This window comes from Oncorhynchus nerka, linkage group LG24, assembly GCF_034236695.1.
Source record: "Oncorhynchus nerka isolate Pitt River linkage group LG24, Oner_Uvic_2.0, whole genome shotgun sequence".
In the NCBI taxonomy this organism is placed as follows: domain Eukaryota; kingdom Metazoa; phylum Chordata; class Actinopteri; order Salmoniformes; family Salmonidae; genus Oncorhynchus; species Oncorhynchus nerka.
Window position 1 is genome coordinate 24,827,752 of NC_088419.1, and position 25,172 is coordinate 24,852,923.

The following is a 25,172-nucleotide window of genomic DNA, read 5'->3' on the forward strand; positions in this document are numbered from 1 at the left end:
ATCATGTTTTTAAGGACACACCTCAAATATTTCCATCCCTCCCATCTGAGCGCAAGCGAGCTGATAAAAGACAGGTAAATTGCTGAACCTGGCTTTAGGGCTGGAAAATGCCAGTGCGACAGTTTTTACATGACAAAATAGCAAACTAACGTGCATTTGACACTAGCACCACCTTAAAGCCAGCCGAAAATAGAGCCCCTAGTGTAAGAGCTGTTTGAGTAGACTGCCTGAAATGTCAGCTTGTTTGGCTGGGTGGGATTATTTTACTCATACCAGGTGGTATAAGTTAATAGACCAATAACAAGGAGAGTTTGCCCTCTCTGCCAATAACAGATCATTTTCAGGTGACACATCCCTCCCATTAGGCTCCTACAATTTGGCCATTCTCTCTGAACACTCCCAGACAGTCCTAGCTAAATTCTTGCTTGAGAAATTGCATTTTTTAACCATTTTACTTGAAAACAATCACAGTAATGTACTAAATTGTTATTCAGAAATGATTTGATATTCAGATGAAAACGGCTGCATTGGACCTTTAATTAAGAACAGACGTGATTTTTATGGACATGAATTCACCAGTACTGCATCTTCTAGCATGTGTTTCCATGTGCATACTGTTTATACAGTAAGTGTGAGTTGTTGTCTTGAGGGTTTTGTTTTGTTCGGTTCCGTCTTCTTTTCGGTCTGGGGTTTTAACGGTTTTGAATTGCTGTTCATACCCAGCATCATCATAACCATGAGAGAATGAGAGGATTCTTAAAGGGGAGACTGTTGGTACTACGAGTCTCCATTTCACTACCACAGAAAATAACAACTCTTCACTGACAGACTGTTTGTGGATTGACAATTTCTAACCTATACTTCTCCTCAAACAAGTCAACCTGTGTGAGTCAGTCTTTGTGGTGTCTTGCAGCATGGAGCACTGTCATTATGTTTATACCACATGCTGCAATGTAAAATAGAGAAAGCATTATGTTGGACATATCGACATATCAATAGTATGGAATAAGGATCATGGTAGTATACATACACGCCACTAGATGTATGTGGTTTAGGTGAGCAGAGAGCAGCTTGTCAGGTGTAAGCATTATGAGTACACATTAAAGATATTGTGCAGTGTGTTGTGTTGTCTTGAAAACTCTCAATGCATTATGGGTCTCTTTGGTTTTTCTCACCATGTTAAGATACACAGTTAATTCTGTAGTTGCAGGGATGTTTGCAGAGGAAAAAGAACCAGTTGCTAAAGTAGAGGACGAAGAAGAAGATGAAGACGAGGATGAGGAGGATGAGGAAGAAGTGGAAGATTATGATGAGGATGAGGATGAAGAAGAAGAGGAGAATGAGGATGAGGATGAAGGGGGAGAAGATGAGGATGAAGAAGAAGCTGATGATGAGGATGAGGAAGAAGATGAAGAAGAGGACAAGGAAGCAGCAGCTGAGGTTGAGATAGATGAGGATGAGGATGAGGATGATGATGAAGAGTATGAGGCTCCCATTCTGATTGATGTTGATGACACAGAGACAGAAGCTTCTGCTGGAGATGATGACAGAGAGGAGGATGACACCACAGCTGAAGCTGAAACTGAAGCAATTACAGATGAGGATGCCAGTGATACTGCTGTTGCTTCCAGTGATGATGACCATAATGAAGAGGATGAAACCAATGATGCCAGTGCTGAAGTCACAGAGGATGCTCCTGCTTCTACTGCAAATGACAACGACGATGATGATTATGGTAAAGAGGAGGAAATTGATGTCACAGAAGATGTTGTTTATGACATCCAGGACGATGACATTGACATTGTTGCAGAACAAGTAGATGCTGTTGCCTCTTCTGCAGATGATGATGATGAGGATAAAGATGATGAGGAAGATGATAGAATAGATGATGACAAAACAGATGATGATGCTAAACCCATTGACCTAGAAGATGACGATGATGACGATGATGATATCAAGGTCAATCTAGCTGATAGTGAGGGTATTGATATCTCAGACACATTAGCTGAGGATACAACTGATGACTCTACAGATAGTTTAGAGGACACTGATGATGACGACGACGACATTGTCAATGAGGACAGTGGTGCCATCGTTGATTCAGTTGACAAAACACTGGAGGATTCAGGTGAGACTGTTTGTGAAGTCGCAGACATTTCTGGTGACACAGCATATGATGATGATGAGGGGAAGGATGCAGCTGAAGTGATCGGCAAAGATGATGACATCACACCAGAAGCCTTTGATAGTTCTGCTCCTGAGGAAGATGATCTATCCAAGGATGAAGAAGAGGAGGATGATGATGGCATTGATGACCTTCTTTTGACAGGTATTGAGCAGTAACTTTCATTCCGCTGATGTTTCATCATCATGTGTAGTACTGTCCATGAGAAGGTAATAACATTCATACATTATCAACTAACTGGTCAGAATTAAAACTAGCTGTATGTTTCAGATGGTACGTTGATTTTACCATTCATTATTTATACTGCACTCAAATCTGATATACAGTATAGATAAGAGATCAAATGAGTCTGAATAGTCTACACTTTTTGCAGATCCATAATAGAACGATCTGCCTTGAAACTAAAGCTTTCTCTGAGTCACATTATACAGAATCACAAAGATACCTTTTTTTTTTACCCATGAGTGATGGTTGGTGATGTACTTAACACAGTACAGTATGTATTGTTCCTTGTAACAAGGCCTTAAATCATATTGATACATTCAGTAGGAATTATTACCTTACGACTGCCCATGATATTCTTAATGGCATAAATTATGATATTTGGCAAAGATAATATACAGTACCGCATGTAAGGAAGCCCAGTGATGGAAGGATGGAAGACGCATGAATAGAGTGATGTAATAGTACACTTGATTTGTATATTGGTTTTGTAATTGTCAACCAGAGTGGCCCAGGTAGACAGTAAATACTTCTGCTCCTCAATACACAATGAAATTACACTTTTCAATGACACTCCAGTACAAAGAAGATGGTGGTTACGGGGTGATAGGATTTGTTGTCCCTCTGTAGCAAGGCCCGTGTGGATGGAATTTGATCCAGTATGGTGCCTCCACAACAAACCAGGAAAAATGATAAGACATGAATGTTTTCATGACACACATTGTTTAATGTTCTAGTTTAGAAAAATGACTTGGTTTAGAATAATGTTGGTCTTATTTCCAGATGATACACTGGTTAGGTTTGGCAACGGACCAACCTAGACATGAATATTGATGAAATCAGGCGAGGAGGTGTGTGTGGCCGTTCTGGGGGTTGTGATGGAGATCCCCGTCTTCATACTGGGTAGATCAGAAGGTAGCATCTGCTGTTGCTCTGTAGGGTTGCCAGCCCAGTACCTCTGTAAGGCAGGGGGTACCAGAGGCAGTTTTCATGTGTGAACTTGACACTCATCAAGCTCCTGTAGCTAGTTACATCCTCCGGGAGGTCGGTCAAGGGCTTGTGATTTCTCACAGTTCAGTTTTGGCTACAGTCCATTTTTTTTCCATCAGCAGTTGAAATAGTGGTGGTTTATGTAGGAAGTGATGTAGAAACAATAGTATTGACACTGTTTTTTTATGATATTGAAATGCATTTATCATTCGTCATCTTATATCATGTTTGTATACCACCACATTACTCACCACATGCACAGCTTTCACTAATATGTCACCATAGCCTTGCTTTGATAGTTAGTAATAGTTTAATAGTTAGTAGTACTATCGCATCAGTAGATTACTAATGGTGCCGGCTTGATTAAAGATACTTAGTTTCTGCCTTCTTTGTAAATCTGTTGAATCTCGAATTTGTTATGTAAATACTTGACAGAGAATGTACAGATTTTGTGTTGCTTAGTTAATAGAGCATGGTGCTTGCTACGCCAGGATTGTGGGTTCAATTCCCATGGGGGACCAGTGTGGAGAAACATTTTATGACATGTATGCACTCACTAAGTCGCTCTGAATAAGAGTGTCTACTAAAACGTCAAATATAATAAACTTAAACGTTATCATTCACTGTACCAGCGCTCAAAGGTAAGTCTGTTCATATTGAAGCTCTCATTATTTGAATGGCAAAAGATGCCATTCATCCGATCAAAATGCCTTCATAATATGCTGCCAACATTTGATTTTCTGATATAACTAATTGCATGCATTACAGTAACGCCACCTGTTGAAGAAACAATAACCCCACTTTCTGAAGAGGCTAAAGAGACTGAAGTAGAGGAAAATACAGAAGAGATCCAAGGTGAAAACTTCCCATCATGCCATGCTTCTCTCACTCTTAGAGTTCAAATGGGTACCAAATGTTGTGTAACATACTGATGTTAGTACCAAATTAATCCATTGAAAGTCAGCATGACCCTTACAATGACTGGGTAATATCCCCTAATGCAAAGTCAGGTTCCTCATTGATGCATTGAAACCTGGCAAAGCTATTCAGTTGCAGCTGTGAGTATATTCACAGAGATCATCCCTCCAGAAGCACCAGAAGAGGAGGAGGAGGAGACTGAGGAACCATCTGCTGAACCAGAGCTGACAATAGAGGAAGCTTTGGAAGAAGAGGTAGTGGGGGAAGAGACAGCAGAGCCCGAATCCAAGGAGGAGGTAGAACCCATCACTGATACCAAGGAAGAGGAGGAGGAGGTAGCACCAGAACATGAACTTGAGGAGGTGGTGGTAGCAGCATTGCCTGAAGCCGAGGAGGAAGATGAGGTAGCTCCTGAGCCCAAGGAGGAGGTAGAACCTGCAGTCAAAGGTAAATAAAAAGAGTGGGACGATGCTAGACACAGTCTGAGTGTTTGAATAGATGTGGGTGAGGTAAGGTAAGGATAAGGAGAGAGAGAGTAGAGTATGAGGAGCAGGGAGGTGGGAGAGGAGAGGAAAGCCTTAGGCTAATTCTTTGATCTCTCTCCGTCTTCTCCATTACTCATTTTCCCATCTGTTCCTTTTTATCAATATTAAGTATATGTCTCGGTGGCTGGCATGCCTGCATGAGACTATCTCAGACTGTGCCACTCACTATACTCTTAGAAAAAAGTTGCTATCTTAGAGTTCCTTGGCTGTCCCCATAGGAGAACCCTTTGAAGAACCATTTTTGGTTCCAGGTAGAACCTTTCCACAGGGGTTTTACATGGAACCCAAAAGGGTTATCCTATGGAGACAGCCAAAGAACCCTTCTGGAACCTTTTTTTTCTAAGAGTGTACCATAGAGAATGTTCAATAACAATGGTCTGGTTTTGGAGTTTATTTCTTTATCCTTTCAGCTTTAGTTCACCGCGAAAGCTAAAGGTCAACATCATTCTAAAAGGCTAATGAAAATATGACAAAGAAATGATCCCCTCACAAATATGTGAATCAAACATTTGTCAGAGTTATATAAAAGCTATGTACAGTAGGTATGCATTCCGTTGAGGTACCTCAGCTTGAAATTCCTTATTATCTGCTCTGGTAGATAAAAATATAATCATTTTTATATGGCTGAGTTGTGATCAAAGGAATGTTATTGCTGCTTGATGTGCCATGTTTACTCTAAGAGGCTTGGCACATGTTTTTCCCTTCAGTGATATTGTGCATTATACAGAATGGTCATGGTCACATTTAAACAGAACAGCTGAAGCATCCAACTACTAGAACATATTTGTTGTATTCTGTTTTAACATTCAGGACACTCATTTTTATTGGATTTCTTTCTTTTTATTTAACCTTTATTTAACTCATCACACGGTCAAGATATCATTCCATCCTCAATGTTTTGGAACTGCCATTGCCAATTGTGTTTACGTTTGGAGACATGCTATGAATGATCTTTTTATTTTTTTATTTTTTTTATTTCACCTTTATTTAACCAGGTAGGCTAGTTGAGAACAAGTTCTCATTTACAACTGCGACCTGGCCAAGATAAAGCATAGCAGTGTTAACAGACATCAACACAAAGTTACACATGGAGTAAACAATAAACAAGTCAATAACACAGTAGAAAAAATTTAAAAAAGAGTCTATATACATTGTGTGCAAAAGGCATGAGGAGGTAGGCGAATAATTACAATTTAGCAGATTAACATTATCAAATGGTCATGTGCAGGTAGAGATACTGGTGTGCAAAAGAGCAGAAAAGTAAATAAATAAAAACAGTATGGGGATGAGGTAGGTAAATTGGGTGGGCTATTTACCGATGGACTATGTACAGCTGCAGCGATCGGTTAGCTGCTCAGATAGCAGATGTTTAAAGTTGGTGAGGGAGGTAAAAGTCTCCAACTTCAGCGATTTTTGCAATTCGTTCCAGTCACAGGCAGCAGAGAACTGGAAGGAAAGGCGGCCAAATGAGGTGTTGGCTTTAGGCATCGCAGGCAGCGAACGGTTGAAAAGCATGCATTTGGTTTTACTAGCGTTTAAGAGCAGTTGGAGGACACGGAAGGAGTGTTGTATGGCATTGAAGCTCGTTTGGAGGTTAGATAGCACAGTGTCCAAGGAAGGGCCAGAAGTGTACAGAATGGTGTCGTCTGCGTAGAGGTGGATCAAGGAATCGCCCGCAGCAAGAGCAACATCATTGATATATACAGAGAAAAGAGTCGGCCCGAGAATTGAACCCTGTGGCACCCCCATAGAGACTGCCAGAGGACCGGACAACATGCCCTCCGATTTGACACACTGAACTCTGTCTGCAAAGTAGTTGGTGAACCAGGCAAGGCAGTCATTAGAAAAACCGAGGCTACTGAGTCTGCCGATAAGAATATGGATGATTGAAAGAGTCGAAAGCCGTGGCCAAGTCGATGAAGACGGCTGCACAGTACTGTCTTTTATCGATGGTGGTTATGATATCGTTTAGTACCTTGAGCGTGGCTGAGGTGCACCCGTGACCGGCTCGGAAACCAAATTGCACAGCGGAGAAGGTACGGTGGGATTCGAGATGGTCAGTGATCTGTTTGTTGACTAGGCTTTCAAAGACCTTAGATAAGCAGGGCAGGATGGATATAGGTCTGTAGCAGTTTGGGTCCAGGGTGTCTCCCCCTTGGCAGAGGGGGAGATCCTTGGGGATCTCAGACGATATGAAAGAGAGGTTGAACAGGCTGGTAATAGGGGTTGCGGCAATGGCGGCGGATAGATTCAGAAATAGAGGGTCCAGATTGTCAAGACCAGCTGATTTGAACGGGTCCAGGTTTTGCAGCTCTTTCAGAACATCTGCTATCTGGATTTGGGTAAAGGAGAAGCTGGGGAGGCTTGGGCGAGTAGTTGCGGGAGGGGGGGGGGGGAGCTGTTGGCCGAGGTAGGAGTAGCCAGGAGGAAGGCATGACCAGCCGTTGAGAATTGCTTGTTGAAGTTATCGATTATCATTATCTAATCTGCAATGGTAGGGAAATGTGACGTGACAGAAGTTTAAATAACTGCCATTGTGGCAAAGTATGTAGATTCCTGTGGGTTTTAAGAGCAAAACAATATACCCAGATTACCCCAGAGTCATTGTTTTACGTCACTGCAGGCGGAATTGATGCGCTATCTTACATAAGATAATGCCCCAGAGTAGCATACAGAAGTGCAATTGGAAATTGTGACCTTGGGACGACAAGGATCTATCTGAGCAAAGCATAGTTCTGAGACATTGAGCATTAACTTTTCCACATCCCAGATCTTTAAACTGTATTGTAGTGAATTCTTCTTTCCAAAAACATTAAGGTCCTTACCTTAAAGGTACCTCAAGTGCAGAGTATCAAAATTCGTAGACATTTGTAAATCCGTTTTTTTAGGGGGGTGCAAACACAGATAGAACCTTATGGTTCTGAAATCTGGGTTCAGCCATAAGATTCCATCTGGCACAGAATGTTACAATTATTTATATTTCAATAGAAAAGTACAGACATTTAATGATGTAATAAAGAGAATATCTTTCCTTCTTTCTAATCACATCATCAAATATATTCATTCATTTTTATCACACATTTGTTAAAGCGATAGTTCACTAAAATGACAAATACACAATATCCTATGGAGAACTAGCAATGTTGCTAAAGCTTAGCTCTGGATGAGTAAACTGATATATTTTTCTGGTCTCTGACACCCAAAGTCAGTAAACTACTTGATAGTTATCAGTCAATTGCGGTATGTTTCCAATGCACCTTAAACATGCTCTAAGGCTCCTGTATGTATTTGTTTTTACCATAAAGAGCTTAAGTGGTGGCTATTCTTTTGAAAAAGTGGTGAAAAAAATCTAAGCAATTGCAAAAGAAACGATAGCCTATGTTGTGAATAATCAAGGACTTGGGACTATAAGGTTCTATCTGCAAAATGTATGGTTTTGAAATCATTTGTATTTTTCACATCCCAGATCTTAGAGCTGTTTTGTGACTTCTTGTCAAATAGAACCTTATTGTCCCAAGGTCTCTAAATGACAGTGTAGCTCCCACAAGGCTTAGGGCTGTAGTGAGCTCTGAGGTCTAGATGTACACACCATAGAGGCTGGAGACAAATCCACAGGATTGCATAGGAGCCAATCCTCCTGTGGGAGAGGAAGAGGACGCAGTCTGCACAGTCACAGTCCTTACAGTATGCAAAGGCAAAACAGGAGCAATAGTATGAGAGAGATTCAGAGTAATGATGGCCTTTGATGCAAACACTTGTTGCATGCTACTGGATGATGATCTGATGGCATGACTTTCATTATATTTAAGGTCAATGGCATTGCCTCTCAAGCTATTTTGAATGATCAAGTCAAGTAGGATGTGTAAGTGCCAAATTCTAGCAATTGTTAAAGATATTTTTAGTTTCGAAACATTTGCATAATTTATAAGCCATAGAAAATCATCCATACCACCACAATATTTGTTATTGTCAGTGAGGCACAAATACAGAAATACACTATGTCAGCATTTCCCAAACGTGGCTGCTATTGAAATGTGGTCCCTTGAGAAAATCTATCATTTTAAAATGTTTTACTTTGCATTGGTACAATATATGCAATCAATTCAACAAAGGGTATTTTACACTGTTAGAATACACATGGATTTCATTATTATGTGTTGAGGCAACCTGGGGTAGGGTGGAATTTTGCAAATATAATCACATAGCGATTATTTCATGTTAATTTGGAGAGTAGAAAAAGGCTGGGAACTCCTGCCCTATTGCCGCCATGATGCACTAGATGGGAGCCTAGGTTCTGAATCTACACAGTGAACATCCTAACAGGAACTTCCTGTAGGCTAGCCTGAGAGGAACCACTCCCCGTTGCTCCTGCTGCTGTCCTAGAAACATGACATCATAACACTGATGTAGATGTACTGTCCATTCTCATACAGCTCATGCCAACATGGACTTTGTAGAGATGGACTTAGCTTCCATACATGTCTACATTTAGATCGTGTAGGGCTGAAATGATTGACAACCTTGATAAACATGAACAAGAATGACTGTAATGTATAAAATCATTTATTCAAATGTTGAGCTATGTTGTGTGCAAACAAAATGGGACATTAAATTATGTTAAACTAATACAATTGCTCAGAGAAAGAGATGATGTTTAACAAGTAATTATTTTTTCTCAAAAGTAGGGGTCAAAAGGATTGACAACCCTGTTTTCAATAGCTTTAAATATCTGACCTTGCAAGGATAACAGCACTGAGCCTTTTTCGCAAATGTTTTATGAGTTTAGAGATCACATTGGGAGGGATCTTAGACCATTCCTCCATACAGAATCTTTCTAGATCCTTGATATCCTTTCGTCTGCACTTATGGACTGACCTCCTCAATTCAAACCACAGGCTTTCAATAGGTTTCAAGTCCGGAGACTGAGATGGCCATTGGAAAATGTAGATTTTGTGGCCAATGAACCATTTGAATGTGGTTATTGTCTTGCTGGAAGATCCACCTGCAGCCAAGTTTCAGCCTCTTGGCAGAGGCACCCAGGGTTGTGGTTCAAATATAACTGGTACTGGCTAAAGTTCATGATGCTTTTGATCTTAATCAATTCTCTGTTGTTTGTGTATGACATCTTACCAATATTGTACGTCACTAAGAATGATCATATTTATTTTCCATTTATAAGAAAGGTGAAATCTTAATGTTATTTATAATTGAAATGTTACTACGTTTAAAAAGCATTTCAGATATGTCAAGCCCTATTGCCCCACTTTTCTTGAATAGGAAAAAAATTATATTCGATTTTAGATTAGAAATCTATTTTTAACCAGAAAGGTGAGTTCCAGACCTTTCTAAAACTATGCAACATTACCAGTCATTGTTTATGGCCATCTCATGGCCATCTCATTGCCATCTCATGGCCATCTCATTGCCCTATCATTTAACAAGGGACCAGTGGAAGCAAAATAGCCCGATAACACCAAAGATCCTCCACCATATTTTACAGTAGGTGTGGGGTTATTTTCTGCTCATGCCATTCTCATTTAGACACCAAACCCATCACTGGTGTGTGTGACCAAAGAGATCTATTTTCCTGTCATCCAACGAATGTAAAAGCATTGGGGTTTGCTAAACTGCACTGGCACTTGGATTGGAACCAGTGTTTTGGCCAAATGACATGACAATAGATCTCTTTGGTCACACACACCAGTGATGGGTTTGGTGTCTAAATGAGAATGGCATGAGCAGAAAATAACCCCACACCTACTGTAAAATATGGTGGAGGATCTTAAGTGTTATCGGGCTATTTTGCTTCCACCGGTCCTGGGGCCCTTGTTAAGGTCAACGGCATCATGAATTTTACCCAGTTCCAGGATATTGTATCCAAAAACCTTGTTTCCAGGTTGCCAAAATCCATAAAGAAATGGTTAATTGGCCACAAAATCAACATTTTGCAATGGCCATCTCAGTCTCTGGACTGAAAACATGTGGTTTGAATTGAAGAGGGCAGTCCATAAGCGCAGATGAAGGATATCAAGGATCTGGAAGGATTCTGCATGGAGGAATGGTCTAAAATCCCTCCCAATGTGTTCTCCAACTCATAAAACATTTTAGAAAAGGCTCAGTGCCGTTATCCTCATAAGGTGGGTATTGAACACAGAGAATCCTACAGAATATTTCTGACCCCTAACTTTTTGAGACAAAAAAGCATTACTTATTAAACAAAATATTTTTCTCTGAGCAATTGCATTAGTATAAAGTAACATAATTTCTCATTGTTTTTGTATGAAATATGTCAATAATTTCGAACCGCTCTGTATATCAATCACTCCTGTTGGCAATACTCTTATACACTAAGTGCAGCTGGCCACTTACAGTGTACTGTAGGAGTTATTAATTCTCTTCAGAATCTGAGGACACCTTGCCACAGCAAAAAGTATTATGTTAAAGTCTGTGGAACAGATTTTTCGTCTGTCTCGTGAAGCGGTTTGGCCTTAAGCCTCGGAACAGGATTGGTTGACAACTGTTTCTTTTTGTCATGTCTTGCACAATCTTTGTCTCTCCTCAAGCTGAATAGTGTCCAACTGAGCATCTATTGTATATGTTATTTTGTGTTTGTATCTGGCTGAAAAAGAAGAACACTGTTCAGACTACAGTATGAGTAATAACATATATTTTAATTTGATAGAATGGGAAACTACACTATATATTGATATATCTATTTACGCTATACTTTTATATTTACTAATGGATCAGTGATATATTTACTAATGGATCGATCAGTGATATATTAACTAATGGATCAGTGATATATTTACTAATGGATCAGTGATATATATACTAATGGATCAGTGATATATTTACTAATGGATCGATCAGTGATATATTTACTAATGGATCGATCAGTGATATATTTACTAATGGATCAGTGATATATTTACTAATGGATCAGTGATATATTTACTAATGGATCAGTGATATATTTACTAATGGATCAATCAGTGATATATATGTTTACTAATGGATCAGTGATATATTTACTAATGGATCAGTGATATATTTACTAATGGATCGATCAGTGATATATTCCAGAAAGGATCCAGAAAGGGAGCTGATCGTGACATCATGATCTTCTAGTTTTATTGTCCTGTTTTGTCCTACAGCCCTAAAGCATGCTTTACATGTTGACATTTATTCTCCAGCATTCGTGTTCAAACTGCAAAAGGAGGATAAGACTGAAACAATTAAACCTCCATCTTTTGAAATATATTTCTCTTGGAATCCCTGATGATTTCAATCAGGATAAAGAGAAATGCTTTGTTTTATCAGCTTATACATTACAAACAGAAAAAAAATAAGATAAAGGAATAATTGTTTAATAACACAGATCATGTACTTGACCGCAGGGCTGAATAGAATCAAGGAAGGAATTAGCATTTTTGGCTAAAAGCTTTCAAATGAGATCAGTCTCAATGTCCCCGAAAGCATCAGAGAAGCAGCTCCAAATTTGATTTCTGCAGCATGATCTTTTGATTTACACAAATTGGAAGTATTGTGGTATCCTTATATTATATTTCCCCACTGATTATGGCCTCAAGCACTCTGGCAAACCACCATTATTTTTCTGTTATTTGCAACTTTGTCAATGGATGCTAGATTCAGCTGCATAGGTTTGCTGTAAAGATCCTATCTCTCAAGTGAAAGGTTACTGTTTAATCAAAATGTGTCACATTAATTCTGACAAATTCAAGCAATTCAGATTTCTAATAAAGCTGTCATATTTGCATCCTGTAACTTACACTTGCCACTTTTCAAATGAATTTCAGTCGTAACCTTTTGATTTATGAATGCATAATGTAAACACTACAGTACAAGGGATCTGACTTTTAATGAAGGAAACATGCGTATTGTTAGTTCAGAAAATCCCCTTTTTGCTTGAATATTGATTTTCTGAGGAGAAAAATCACCCTCTTGGTTGAAGAATTAATTATATTCTTTGTTTGTGATTCACCTAACTTCTCTTCCCCCTGCTATTGAAGCATGTCACTAGAGGTCTTTTATGAGGATATATTTGTATGACATCAAAGGAAAAGAGCTCCATCTTACATTTACGTTGATTGATTATTTAGAAGAGGGTTTAGTATACCAGACCATTTGGCTGTTTACATATTTATTTGTATTGATCACTGAATCAATTTCTTTTTCAGAGGTAAAGGTCCAGCAAGCTGCTACTCCTGCACATCAAGGTATATCAACAGCTTTGTCGGTTATTGATCTGAACAGGGGCGCAACTTTCATTGGGGACAGGGGGGACATGTGCCCCCCCCCCACACATTCTGAAATGTAATTTTTTCCCCCCCAGTCTTATCACTGGAATGTGATACAAAACGAGGCAAAAGTGTGCTTTAGGACCATGCGGATGCCTCCAAGCGGTCGGGTAGGCTGTTTGGAGTGTTTATTTAAAAAATTCACTTCTAAAACCAAAGTTGCACCCCTGCATCTGAATATCGAATAAATATGACGAATAAATAGTGACATGTAAATACAAAGATCTATCGTAAAGCTTAAAGCTCTGCATTCTATTTTACAGTAGTGTGCCCTTGTATGCATTCATCAAAACCAAAAGAACCTGAAAGTGAGCCAGCGGAGGAACAAGGTATTGATATACCGCTAATAGATCAATATCATGCATGGTTGTGGAGAAGTGAGAGCTGTTCATTACTAACCCCTTCATGTCTTTACCATACTTTTGGCTGACCTTATTTCTGTGAGTAGGGCTGTGTTCCCCTATGGGTCAAATGTATTTGTATAGGACAACTATTGGAGTGATTCTTTCTGCTTAATATAGCCTTGAATGTAGAACTGGCTGACATAAAAGTGTCTTGTGACTTTTAGAGGATGCCTACGTGTAGTAGACTTAACACCTTTTTCTGCTTCTGACTTATTGGGCTATTAGCAACACTTAAAACGTTGGTTTAATGATATCAGTGTTATAAGTTCCATTTATGGCTTAAATGTTATTGTAGACATACTAACTATCAAGTAATCCAAAGTCCATTGCTACAACTTGACCCATATGTGCTGCATGGTTGCAGTGTTTCCACCAAACATAGGTTAATAAAAGTTCAGTAGTGAGTAACTCCCCAGTAACTCAATTTTGATTTATGGTTTGAGTTTCTTTGGTTTTGCTTCTCAAAGTCGCCATCTAGTGGAGAAGTTTAGATAAGCCATGCATTAGGGTGCGATTCTCTAATGGCTGGTATATATCTGTGTCATATGTAGCTAAACATGTCAAGAGGAAAGTAGCCAAGCAAGGTATGTTAGAATCACTTTATCCTTCATGTGGTTAGGAATAGCAGCACAGTAGTGCATCGCTTCATGCTCCCCAAGGAGGGTGTTGGTTGCTGTTGAAGTAAGAGCTTATATAGAAGTAGAGAAATGAAAAGCCCTTAACAGGCCCTAAACAGCACTCTTAATGTGTAACTGCACCATATAGAAAGTACTGTAAACTGTGGTAATCCATGTATACTGCTGCGCCAGTGATGATGATCTCACTTTTGTTGCCTGCTGTATATTTATAGAAGCAGCTCTTCTATTAACATAGCCATCTTAATTGCAATTTTGGAGAAAATGCTCAGTTGAAGTTTTTAGATAAAGTGTGGTTTGGTGTATTACCATGTTTGTAACTGGGAGCATGTGGAGACCTTAGAGAGCATGGCTGTACTGAACCTTGCCTCAATAGGCATAATACTGGCCCCTGCTGTTTGAAAAGGGGAAAATCTAGATTGGTAACAGATATAGAGCCCTCAAATGCAACTCTGGAGCTTGAAGCCAGTTCCACTACATTCATTGTTCCTCTCTAATCAGAGACTGATTTAGACCTGGGACACCAGGTGGGTGCAATTCATTTAATACTACCAGGTAGAACAGAAAACGAGCAGGCTTCAGACCTCGTAGGGTAAGAATTGAATGCACCTGATATAGAGTATGTATCCTACTTCTATACATCTCTATACAATGTGTCAATGTGTTTTCTATTTGATAGCTCTATGCTAGATATGCACATGACATGAGCATTGCATGATACAGTATGCACTCTGAGTTGTTGACTTTGTAGTGTCTCAAGCATGGTGTAAGAGAAAAGGTTTAGGCAATCAAAATGAACACTGGTCTGTAACAATTTCATATTAGTTGAGTCTGAGAGTATTTTAAAATGAATGAATAATATACATTTACATATACAACTTTATGACTTGTTTGACCATAACCATTTCCTCATCCACAGCTAAAAAGGCCACTCCTGACCGGAAGAGTATGTGTTGTGAAGCTGATATTTCATGTTGCTTTGAATGTAGCTTTGAAAGTAGCTTAGAGACTAGAGAGGTTTGATGAACCACTTCAATCTTAGTGCAAAGCTGTTCATCTTTAAAGGGGTAGAATCTTTCATTCACTTCCAGTTTGATCAGAAATCTTTTTAAAGTTAAAGATGAAACAGAGATTGAATTGTAGATTCTTGATGGTTTATCCACTTCACCGTTTAGCCATATTTGTCAGAAGTAGTTAGCTGTACAGTATGATTATGCCAATTATAATCTTAGCAATTGCAATTTTCAAACATTCGACATTTTCAGTAATTTTTCTGTAATATGGTTTTATTTTAAAACAGCTATACATTCAAATCAAATCAAATCAAATGTTATTGGTTACATACACATGGTTAGCAGATGTTAATGGTCACATACACATGGTTAGCAGATGTTATTGGTCACATACACATGGTTAGCAGATGTTATTGGTCACATACACATGGTTAGCAGATGTTATTGGTCACATACACATGGTTAGCAGATGTTAATGGTCACATACACATGGTTAGCAGATGTTATTGGTCACATACACATGGTTAGCAGATGTTATTGGTCACATACACATGGTTAGCAGATGTTAATGGTCACATACACATGGTTAGCAGATGTTAATGGTCACATACACATGGTTAGCAGATGTTATTGGTCACATACACATGGTTAGCAGATGTTATTGGTCACATACACATGGTTAGCAGATGTTAATGGTCACATACACATGGTTAGCAGATGTTATTGGTCACAGACACATGGTTAGCAGATGTTAATGGTCACATACACATGGTTAGCAGATGTTATTGGTCACATACACATGGTTAGCAGATGTTATTGGTCACATACACATGGTTAGCAGATGTTAATGGTCACATACACATGGTTAGCAGATGTTATTGGTCACATACACATGGTTAGCAGATGTTATTGGTCACATACACATGGTTAGCAGATGTTATTGGTCACATACACATGGTTAGCAGATGTTATTGGTCACATACACATGGTTAGCAGATGTTATTGGTCACATACATGGTTAGCAGATGTTATTGGTCACATACACATGGTTAGCAGATGTTATTGGTCACATACACATGGTTAGCAGATGTTATTGGTCACATACACATGGTTAGCAGATGTTAATGGTCACATACACATGGTTAGCAGATGTTATTGGTCACATACACATGGTTAGCAGATGTTATTGGTCACATACACATGGTTAGCAGATGTTAATGGTCACATACACATGGTTAGCAGATGTTATTGGTCACATACACATGGTTAGCAGATGTTATTGGTCACATACACATGGTTAGCAGATGTTATTGGTCACATGCACATGGTTAGCAGATGTTATTGGTCACATACACATGGTTAGCAGATGTTATTGGTCACATACACATGGTTAGCAGATGTTAATGGTCACATACACATGGTTAGCAGATGTTATTGGTCACATACACATGGTTAGCAGATGTTATTGGTCACATACACATGGTTAGCAGATGTTATTGGTCACATACACATGGTTAGCAGATGTTAATGGTCACATACACATGGTTAGCAGATGTTATTGGTCACATACACATGGTTAGCAGATGTTATTGGTCACATACACATGGTTAGCAGATGTTATTGGTCACATACACATGGTTAGCAGATGTTAATGGTCACATACACATGGTTAGCAGATGTTAATGGTCACATACACATGGTTAGCAGATGTTATTGGTCACATACACATGGTTAGCAGATGTTAATGGTCACATACACATGGTTAGCAGATGTTATTGGTCACATACACATGGTTAGCAGATGTTAATGGTCACATACACATGGTTAGCAGATGTTAATGGTCACATACACATGGTTAGCAGATGTTATTGGTCACATACACATGGTTAGCAGATGTTATTGGTCACATACACATGGTTAGCAGATGTTAATGGTCACATACACATGGTTAGCAGATGTTATTGGTCACATACACATGGTTAGCAGATGTTATTGGTCACATACACATGGTTAGCAGATGTTAATGGTCACATACACATGGTTAGCAGATGTTATTGGTCACATACACATGGTTAGCAGATGTTAATGGTCACATACACATGGTTAGCAGATGTTATTGGTCACATACACATGGTTAGCAGATGTTATTGGTCACATACACATGGTTAGCAGATGTTATTGGTCACATACACATGGTTAGCAGATGTTATTGGTCACATACACATGGTTAGCAGATGTTATTGGTCACATACACATGGTTAGCAGATGTTAATGGTCACATACACATGGTTAGCAGATGTTAATGGTCACATACACATGGTTAGCAGATGTTATTGGTCACATACACATGGTTAGCAGATGTTATTGGTCACATACACATGGTTAGCAGATGTTAATGGTCACATACACATGGTTAGCAGATGTTAATGGTCACATACACATGGTTAGCAGATGTTATTGGTCACATACACATGGTTAGCAGATGTTAATGGTCACATACACATGGTTAGCAGATGTTAATGGTCACATACACATGGTTAGTAGATGTTATTGGTCACATGGTTAGTAGATGTTATTGGTCACATACACATGGTTAGCAGATGTTATTGGTCACATACACATGGTTAGCAGATGTTATTGGTCACATACACATGGTTAGCAGATGTTATTGGTCACATACACATGGTTAGCAGATGTTATTGGTCACATACACATGGTTAGCAGATGTTAATGGTCACATACACATGGTTAGCAGATGTTAATGGTCACATACACATGGTTAGCAGATGTTATTGGTCACATACACATGGTTAGCAGATGTTATTGGTCACATACACATGGTTAGCAGATGTTAATGGTCACATACACATGGTTAGCAGATGTTAATGGTCACATACACATGGTTAGCAGATGTTATTGGTCACATACACATGGTTAGCAGATGTTATTGGTCACATACACATGGTTAGCAGATGTTATTGGTCACATACACATGGTTAGCAGATGTTAATGGTCACATACACATGGTTAGCAGATGTTATTGGTCACATACACATGGTTAGCAGATGTTAATGGTCACATACACATGGTTAGCAGATGTTATTGGTCACATACACATGGTTAGCAGATGTTAATGGTCACATACACATGGTTAGCAGATGTTAATGGTCACATACACATGGTTAGCAGATGTTATTGGTCACATACACATGGTTAGCAGATGTTATTGGTCACATACACATGGTTAGCAGATGTTATTGGTCACATACACATGGTTAGCAGATGTTATTGGTCACATACACATGGTTAGCAGATGTTATTGGTCACATACACATGGTTAGCAGATGTTATTGGTCACATACACATGGTTAGCAGATGTTAATGGTCACATACACATGGTTAGCAGATGTTATTGGTCACATACACATGGTTAGCAGATGTTAATGGTCACATACACATGGTTAGCAGATGTTAATGGTCACATACACATGGTTAGCAGATGTTATTGGTCACATACACATGGTTAGCAGATGTTAATGGTCACATACACATGGTTAGCAGATGTTATTGGTCACATACACATGGTTAGCAGATGTTAATGGTCACATACACATGGTTAGCAGATGTTAATGGTCACATACACATGGTTAGCAGATGTTATTGGTCCCATACACATGGTTAGCAGATGTTATTGGTCACATACACATGGTTAGCAGATGTTATTGGTCACATACACATGGTTAGCAGATGTTATTGGTCACATACACATGGTTAGCAGATGTTAATGGTCACATACACATGGTTAGCAGATGTTATTGGTCACATACACATGGTTAGCAGATGTTAATGGTCACATACACATGGTTAGCAGATGTTAATGGTCACATACACATGGTTAGCAGATGTTATTGGTCACATGCACATGGTTAGCAGATGTTATTGGTCACATACACATGGTTAGCAGATGTTATTGGTCACATACACATGGTTAGCAGATGTTATTGGTCACATACACATGGTTAGCAGATGTTATTGGTCACATACACATGGTTAGCAGATGTTATTGGTTACATACACATGGTTAGCAGATGTTATTGGTCACATACACATGGTTAGCAGATGTTAATGGTCACATACACATGGTTAGCAGATGTTAATGGTCACATACACATGGTTAGCAGATGTTAATGGTCACATACACATGGTTAGCAGATGTTAATGGTCACATACACATGGTTAGCAGATGTTATTGGTCACATACACATGGTTAGCAGATGTTATTGGTCACATACACATGGTTAGCAGATGTTATTGGTCACATACACATGGTTAGCAGATGTTAATGGTCACATACACATGGTTAGCAGATGTTATTGGTCACATACACATGGTTAGCAGATGTTATTGGTCACATACACATGGTTAGCAGATGTTATTGGTCACATACACATGGTTAGCAGATGTTAATGGTCACATACACATGGTTAGCAGATGTTAATGGTCACATACACATGGTTAGCAGATGTTAATGGTCACATACACATGGTTAGCAGATGTTAATGGTCACATACACATGGTTAGCAGATGTTAATGGCCACATACACATGGTTAGCAGATGTTATTGGTCACATACACATGGTTAGCAGATGTTAATGGTCACATACACATGGTTAGCAGATGTTAATGGTCACATACACATGGTTAGCAGATGTTAATGGTCACATACACATGGTTAGCAGATGTTAATGGTCACATACACATGGTTAGCAGATGTTAATGGTCACATACACATGGTTAGCAGATGTTATTGGTCACATACACATGGTTAGCAGATGTTATTGGTCACATACACATGGTTAGCAGATGTTATTGGTCACATACACATGGTTAGCAGATGTTAATGCGAGTGTAGCGAACAGTGTAGTTCCGACAGTGTAGTAATATCTAACAAGTAATCTAACAATTCCACAACAACTTCCTAATCACACACATCTAAAGGAGTGCAATAAGATTATGTACATATAAATATATGGATGAGCGATGACCGAGAGACATAGGCAAGATGCAATAGATGGTATAAAATACAGTATATACATATGAGATGAGTATGTAAGATATGTATTAAAGTGGCATTATTAAAGTGACTAGTGATCCATTTATTAAAGTGGCCAATGATTCCTGAACATGTTCTCTAAAAGTTTGGCATTCAGCTTTGGCATACAACTACAGCACTAAGCAAGAATGTGTATTCAATGTTCTCGTGTGTCATGTATTCTGTGTTCATTTTCAGAGGCCCCTAAAAAAGAACCAGCGGTGAGAACTAAGAGAGGTACTGTTGGAAAACAATGTATTTTCTGTACATTTACTGTGTATTTCAATGTTGATAATACATCATATTAGGTCATGCAGAAACATGCTGAAGGTAGTAGTTGCTCTATTTATCAATCTTATTGATATACAGTCATATTGTTCTGTGATTTTTTTTCTATTATAAAGAACGAGACATGTGCAAGCCAGTTGAGAACACAAAAAGGAGAGGTAGGACCAATCTTCCTCTTCAGCTTATTATCACATCTCTGAAAGACAAATGTTTCATCTTGAGGAGATGGTTGCAATTTTTAAATATTTCTTTAAGTTGAATGGCAAGTACAGTACAAGTTGAATGGCAATAGCCTACTATATTGTTTGTATTTGAAATGAAGAACAGATTTACACACAAGTGAAATGCTGTTTGCAAGTTATTTGAATAAAACAAAACGCAACAATGAATAAATAAAAAATATTCTACGATTGCTTTGCCCCTTTGAATGTGTGGTTGAACATCTCTCTGTAACTCCTCTAACAATGTCATTGAACCAGAGGTTGCAAGGCAATTGGAGTTGGAAGAGGCGATCAGAAAGAGAGGTACAGTATTTTTAAATACAGTACAGGCCCAAGTTGAATGACTTAGCTGTATATATGTATAAAGGATATATAAACTATATATTCAATGATTTGTCAATGCCCCTGAGCAGTACAGTGCAGAACAGTACAGACTTCGATATAGTTTGATGGATACAGAACAAAGTACTCAATGATAAAAGTTATTATTCATGAAAAGACACACATAGCACTCACTGCTTAAAGAAAGTAAATTGTCCGGTTTTAAACTGCCCAGTTTTATTGAATTCAAATCAGTCAAATATGTGTGGAGATCACCCTCTTCTCCTCAGTTCTCCTAGTAGGGAGAGTAAGGTCTTTAGAGTGGCTGAGGTGGAAAAATACTTCAAAGTCACCTATCAGATGTAACCCCGCTGTGCCATTCCCTTCCCCTCCTTAGAACTCAGACTTAAAAAGGAAGAGAAGGAGAAGTCCACAAAGAAAGGTAACTCAGTCATGCATGAATTAAAGCTTTTTTTAAGAGTCAGAGTCTGTACCAGGACTTGTGTCATGTTTGTCCAACACCTCATGTCTTTATTTCTGTCCTCTTTTTATCATATTATCAGATTCTCAACATGTAGATGCGGGGTTACCTGCACCTGCACCAGGTAAATGTGTCTTCTTCGTGGCACCGTTCAGATAGCACTGTCTCATCTTAGGACACATTGCAATACGAGGGAACATCCAGTAGACAAGAATCAGACCACATTTTGAGTATGTTGTCTTTCTATCTTGTACATTGAAACACTATTTCAAGCAACAGATTATTCAATACGTTGACATTTCATAGCATGCATGTTCTGTATGAATGTGTGATGTTGTATGTTGTAGTTCCCACCTGTCAACCCACACCAGTCTACTGGCCATCATCACCTCCTGGCTGGTATTGTAAGTATGCACTAACGCTCTGAAGCACCTCCTAAATATACTGTATAACAATAGTAATAATAATAATAACTTTATTATTTGCTTCATACATATTCATATCAGTGGTAATTGTTGTTCTGTATACTACATGTCACTCTTCTATTACAGTAATAATACCATCCTTCATACATTCCTTAATATGTGTACGTTCCGTATATGTCCTGTATATATCCAGTATAATATGTCCTGTATATATTCTGTATATGTCCAGTATAAAATGTCCTGTAAATATCCTGCATTTGTCCAGTAATATATGTCCTGTATGTTCTGTATCATTTCTCCTGTTTATGTTCTGTATATGTCCAGTGTAATATGTCCTGTAAATATCCTGTATATGTCCAGTATAATATGTCCTGTATATGTCCAGTATATTTCCAGTATAATATGTCCTGTATATGTCCAGTATATTTCCAGTATAATATGTCCTGTATATGTCCAGTATAATATATCCTATATAGTATATCCAGTATAATATATCCTGTATAATATGTCCAGTATAATATATCCTGTATATTTCCAGTATAATATGTCCTGTATATGTCCAGTATAATATGTCCAGTATAATATATCCTGTATATTTTCAGTATAATATGTCCTGTATATGTCCAGTATAATATGTACTGTATATGTCCAGTACATTATGTCCAGTATAATATGTCTACTATAATATGTCCTGTATATGTCCAGTATAATATGTCTACTATAATATGTCCTGTATATGTCCAGTATAATATGTCCAGTATAATATGTCCAGTATTATATGTCCAGTATATTATGTCCTGTATATATCCAGTATTTGTCCAGTATAATATGTCCTGTATATGTCCAGTGTAATATGTCCTGTATATGTCCAGTAGAAAATGTCCAGTATAATATGTCCAGTATAATATGTCCAGTATAATATGTCCTGTATATTATGTCCAGTATAATACATCCAGTATAATATGTCTACTATAATATGTCCAGTATAATATGTCTACTATTATATGTCCTGTATATGTCCAGTATAATATGTCTACTATAATATGTCCTGTATATGTCCAGTATAATATGTCCAGTATATTATGTCTACTATAATATGTCCAGTATAATATGTCTACTATTATATGTCCTGTATATGTCCAGTATAATATGTCTACTATAATATGTCCTGTATATGTCCAGTATAATATGTCCTGTATATGTCCAGTATAATATGTCCTGTATATGTCCAGTATAATATGTCCTGTATATGTCCAGTATAATATGTCCTGTATATGTCCAGTATAATATATCCTGTATATGTCCAGTATAGTATGTCTACTATAATATGTCCTCTATATGTCCTGTATAATATATCCTGTTTATGTCCAGTATAATATGTCTACTATAATATGTCCTGTATATGTCCAGTATAATATGTCCAGGTTAATATATCCTGTTTATGTCCAGTATAATATATCCTGTATATGTCCAGTATAGTATGTCCTTCTCAAACCTGACTGAAAATAATCCATTTATCTTCCAGTGCATCACATATTCACAGACAATCCATTCCCACCTACAACTATGACAGGTATTTGGTATTATTTTAATTATTTCCAATTAGGTAATGAATTGCTAACATTAACACCATTTAAATGTGTCTGACATGTCTGCAGAGCTCCGTGTTGTAAGTATGGCCAGGAGTTCATCCTGAGCATATAACTAGACCAATAAAACCTCCGACCCCTAGTTACTAGGTTATCTACTTCACAGCCTTTTCCACACCCACCATTTACTGTACAGATTTAGGATCTTAATTTGAGCCAATGTTCTATAGCAGGAAAATAATATTGCAGTAACAGGAAATTAGAATGATTATATAGATTACAATTCATGTACATTTTTGTAAGGATTGGTGCCTTTACATAAGGGAAATCCACTCTGAAATTTCAAAGTGGAAATTGCAAACTTCAGAAGCCTTTTTTAAACCAAAAAAAAATAAACTACAAGTTTGAAATGTCCTGCATTGCAACAATGTTCTCCTGCAACAGGGTGATCAAATTAACATTCTACATCTGTATGTCTTTATGTCCTTGTATAGGTTTCTAATTATTATCTCTTGGTAAACATGGATGTGTTGTTAACAATAACCATTTTGAAAATACTAAAGATCTCCATCTTTAAGTTGCTCTGCCCAATGTTCCTTTATTGTCCTATTGTGTCAGTAGCTCCTCTAGTTACAATACCCAACAGTTTCCTGGTGTGTCTCACCGAAAAGGTCTTGTGATTACAACTTCAAACAAACAGTAGACATATACTGTACATTTTCTAAATAAATATCAACAATATGCCCTATATTATTTTAAAATACATTCTGTCTTATTAATGACTTTTATAACTTTACCAAGCGTGCAATGAAAATACACTGTAATGGGAAGTTAATTCATCTGTCTTCCTGCTGTTTAACCTTATTTAACACACCTTGTTTTTTTCCTTGTGGCTCAACACCTCAGCTACTTTTTTCTCCTTGTCATCAGATGCCATTTTAATTGGCTAATATGTTTGATTCACATGTTTTATCCAAATTTGCATTATACACGAATGTACAACTTTTTTCAGCATCTCCACTGCATATTCCAACAGCTCATCCAACTCAGTCATTTTATCAAGCTCCTCCAGCGTATCAAGTTTATCAAGCTCCTCCAGCTCAACCAGCAGCTCTAGTTCAACCAGCTGAACCAGCACCTGCACCAGCTACTCAACCAGCTGAACCAGCACCTGCACCAGCTGAACCAGCAACTGCACCAGCTACTCAACCAGCTGAACCTACACATGCACCAGCTACTCAACCAGCTGAACCTACACATGCACCAGCTACTCAACCAGCTGAACCTATACATGCACCAGCTACTCAACCAGCTGAACCAGCACCTGCACCAGCTGAACCAGCAACTCAACCAACTGAACCAGCACCAGCACCTGGACTTGCACCGACAACTCAACCAGCTTCATGGACTCAAGGTTGTTATTCTCTCAGAATTTAAGCTCTAACTTAGTTGGTCATATTTGAACAACAAGGTCATTTTCACTAAAGGGACAGAGTGCTTGCAAATCAAATGTATATTATAA

The 25,172-nt window shown here is 38.3% G+C and overlaps 1 protein-coding gene across 23 annotated transcripts in view; it reads left to right on the forward strand.

The window, feature by feature from the left end:
* LOC115107715 (triadin-like) overlaps window positions 1-25,172 on the forward strand; it is a 74,982-nt gene that overhangs the window by 20,527 nt on the left and 29,283 nt on the right. For 11 of the 23 annotated variants that reach the window (XM_065008744.1, XM_065008737.1, XM_065008747.1 and 8 more), the window contains 15 exons: window positions 1,205-2,329; window positions 4,166-4,252; window positions 4,472-4,762; window positions 13,062-13,100; window positions 13,445-13,510; window positions 14,137-14,169; window positions 15,140-15,166; window positions 20,524-20,562; window positions 20,730-20,771; window positions 21,093-21,137; window positions 21,553-21,597; window positions 21,719-21,760; window positions 21,984-22,040; window positions 23,587-23,634; window positions 24,663-25,064. In XM_065008744.1, coding sequence (XP_064864816.1) covers window positions 1,205-2,329; window positions 4,166-4,252; window positions 4,472-4,762; window positions 13,062-13,100; window positions 13,445-13,510; window positions 14,137-14,169; window positions 15,140-15,166; window positions 20,524-20,562; window positions 20,730-20,771; window positions 21,093-21,137; window positions 21,553-21,597; window positions 21,719-21,760; window positions 21,984-22,040; window positions 23,587-23,634; window positions 24,663-25,064 — 2,388 coding nt within the window. The remainder of the gene's footprint in view (window positions 1-1,204; window positions 2,330-4,165; window positions 4,253-4,471; window positions 4,763-13,061; window positions 13,101-13,444; window positions 13,511-14,136; window positions 14,170-15,139; window positions 15,167-20,523; window positions 20,563-20,729; window positions 20,772-21,092; window positions 21,138-21,552; window positions 21,598-21,718; window positions 21,761-21,983; window positions 22,041-23,586; window positions 23,635-24,662; window positions 25,065-25,172) is intronic. The other 12 variants (XM_065008756.1, XM_065008757.1, XM_065008758.1 and 9 more) reach the window with 9 other exon arrangements.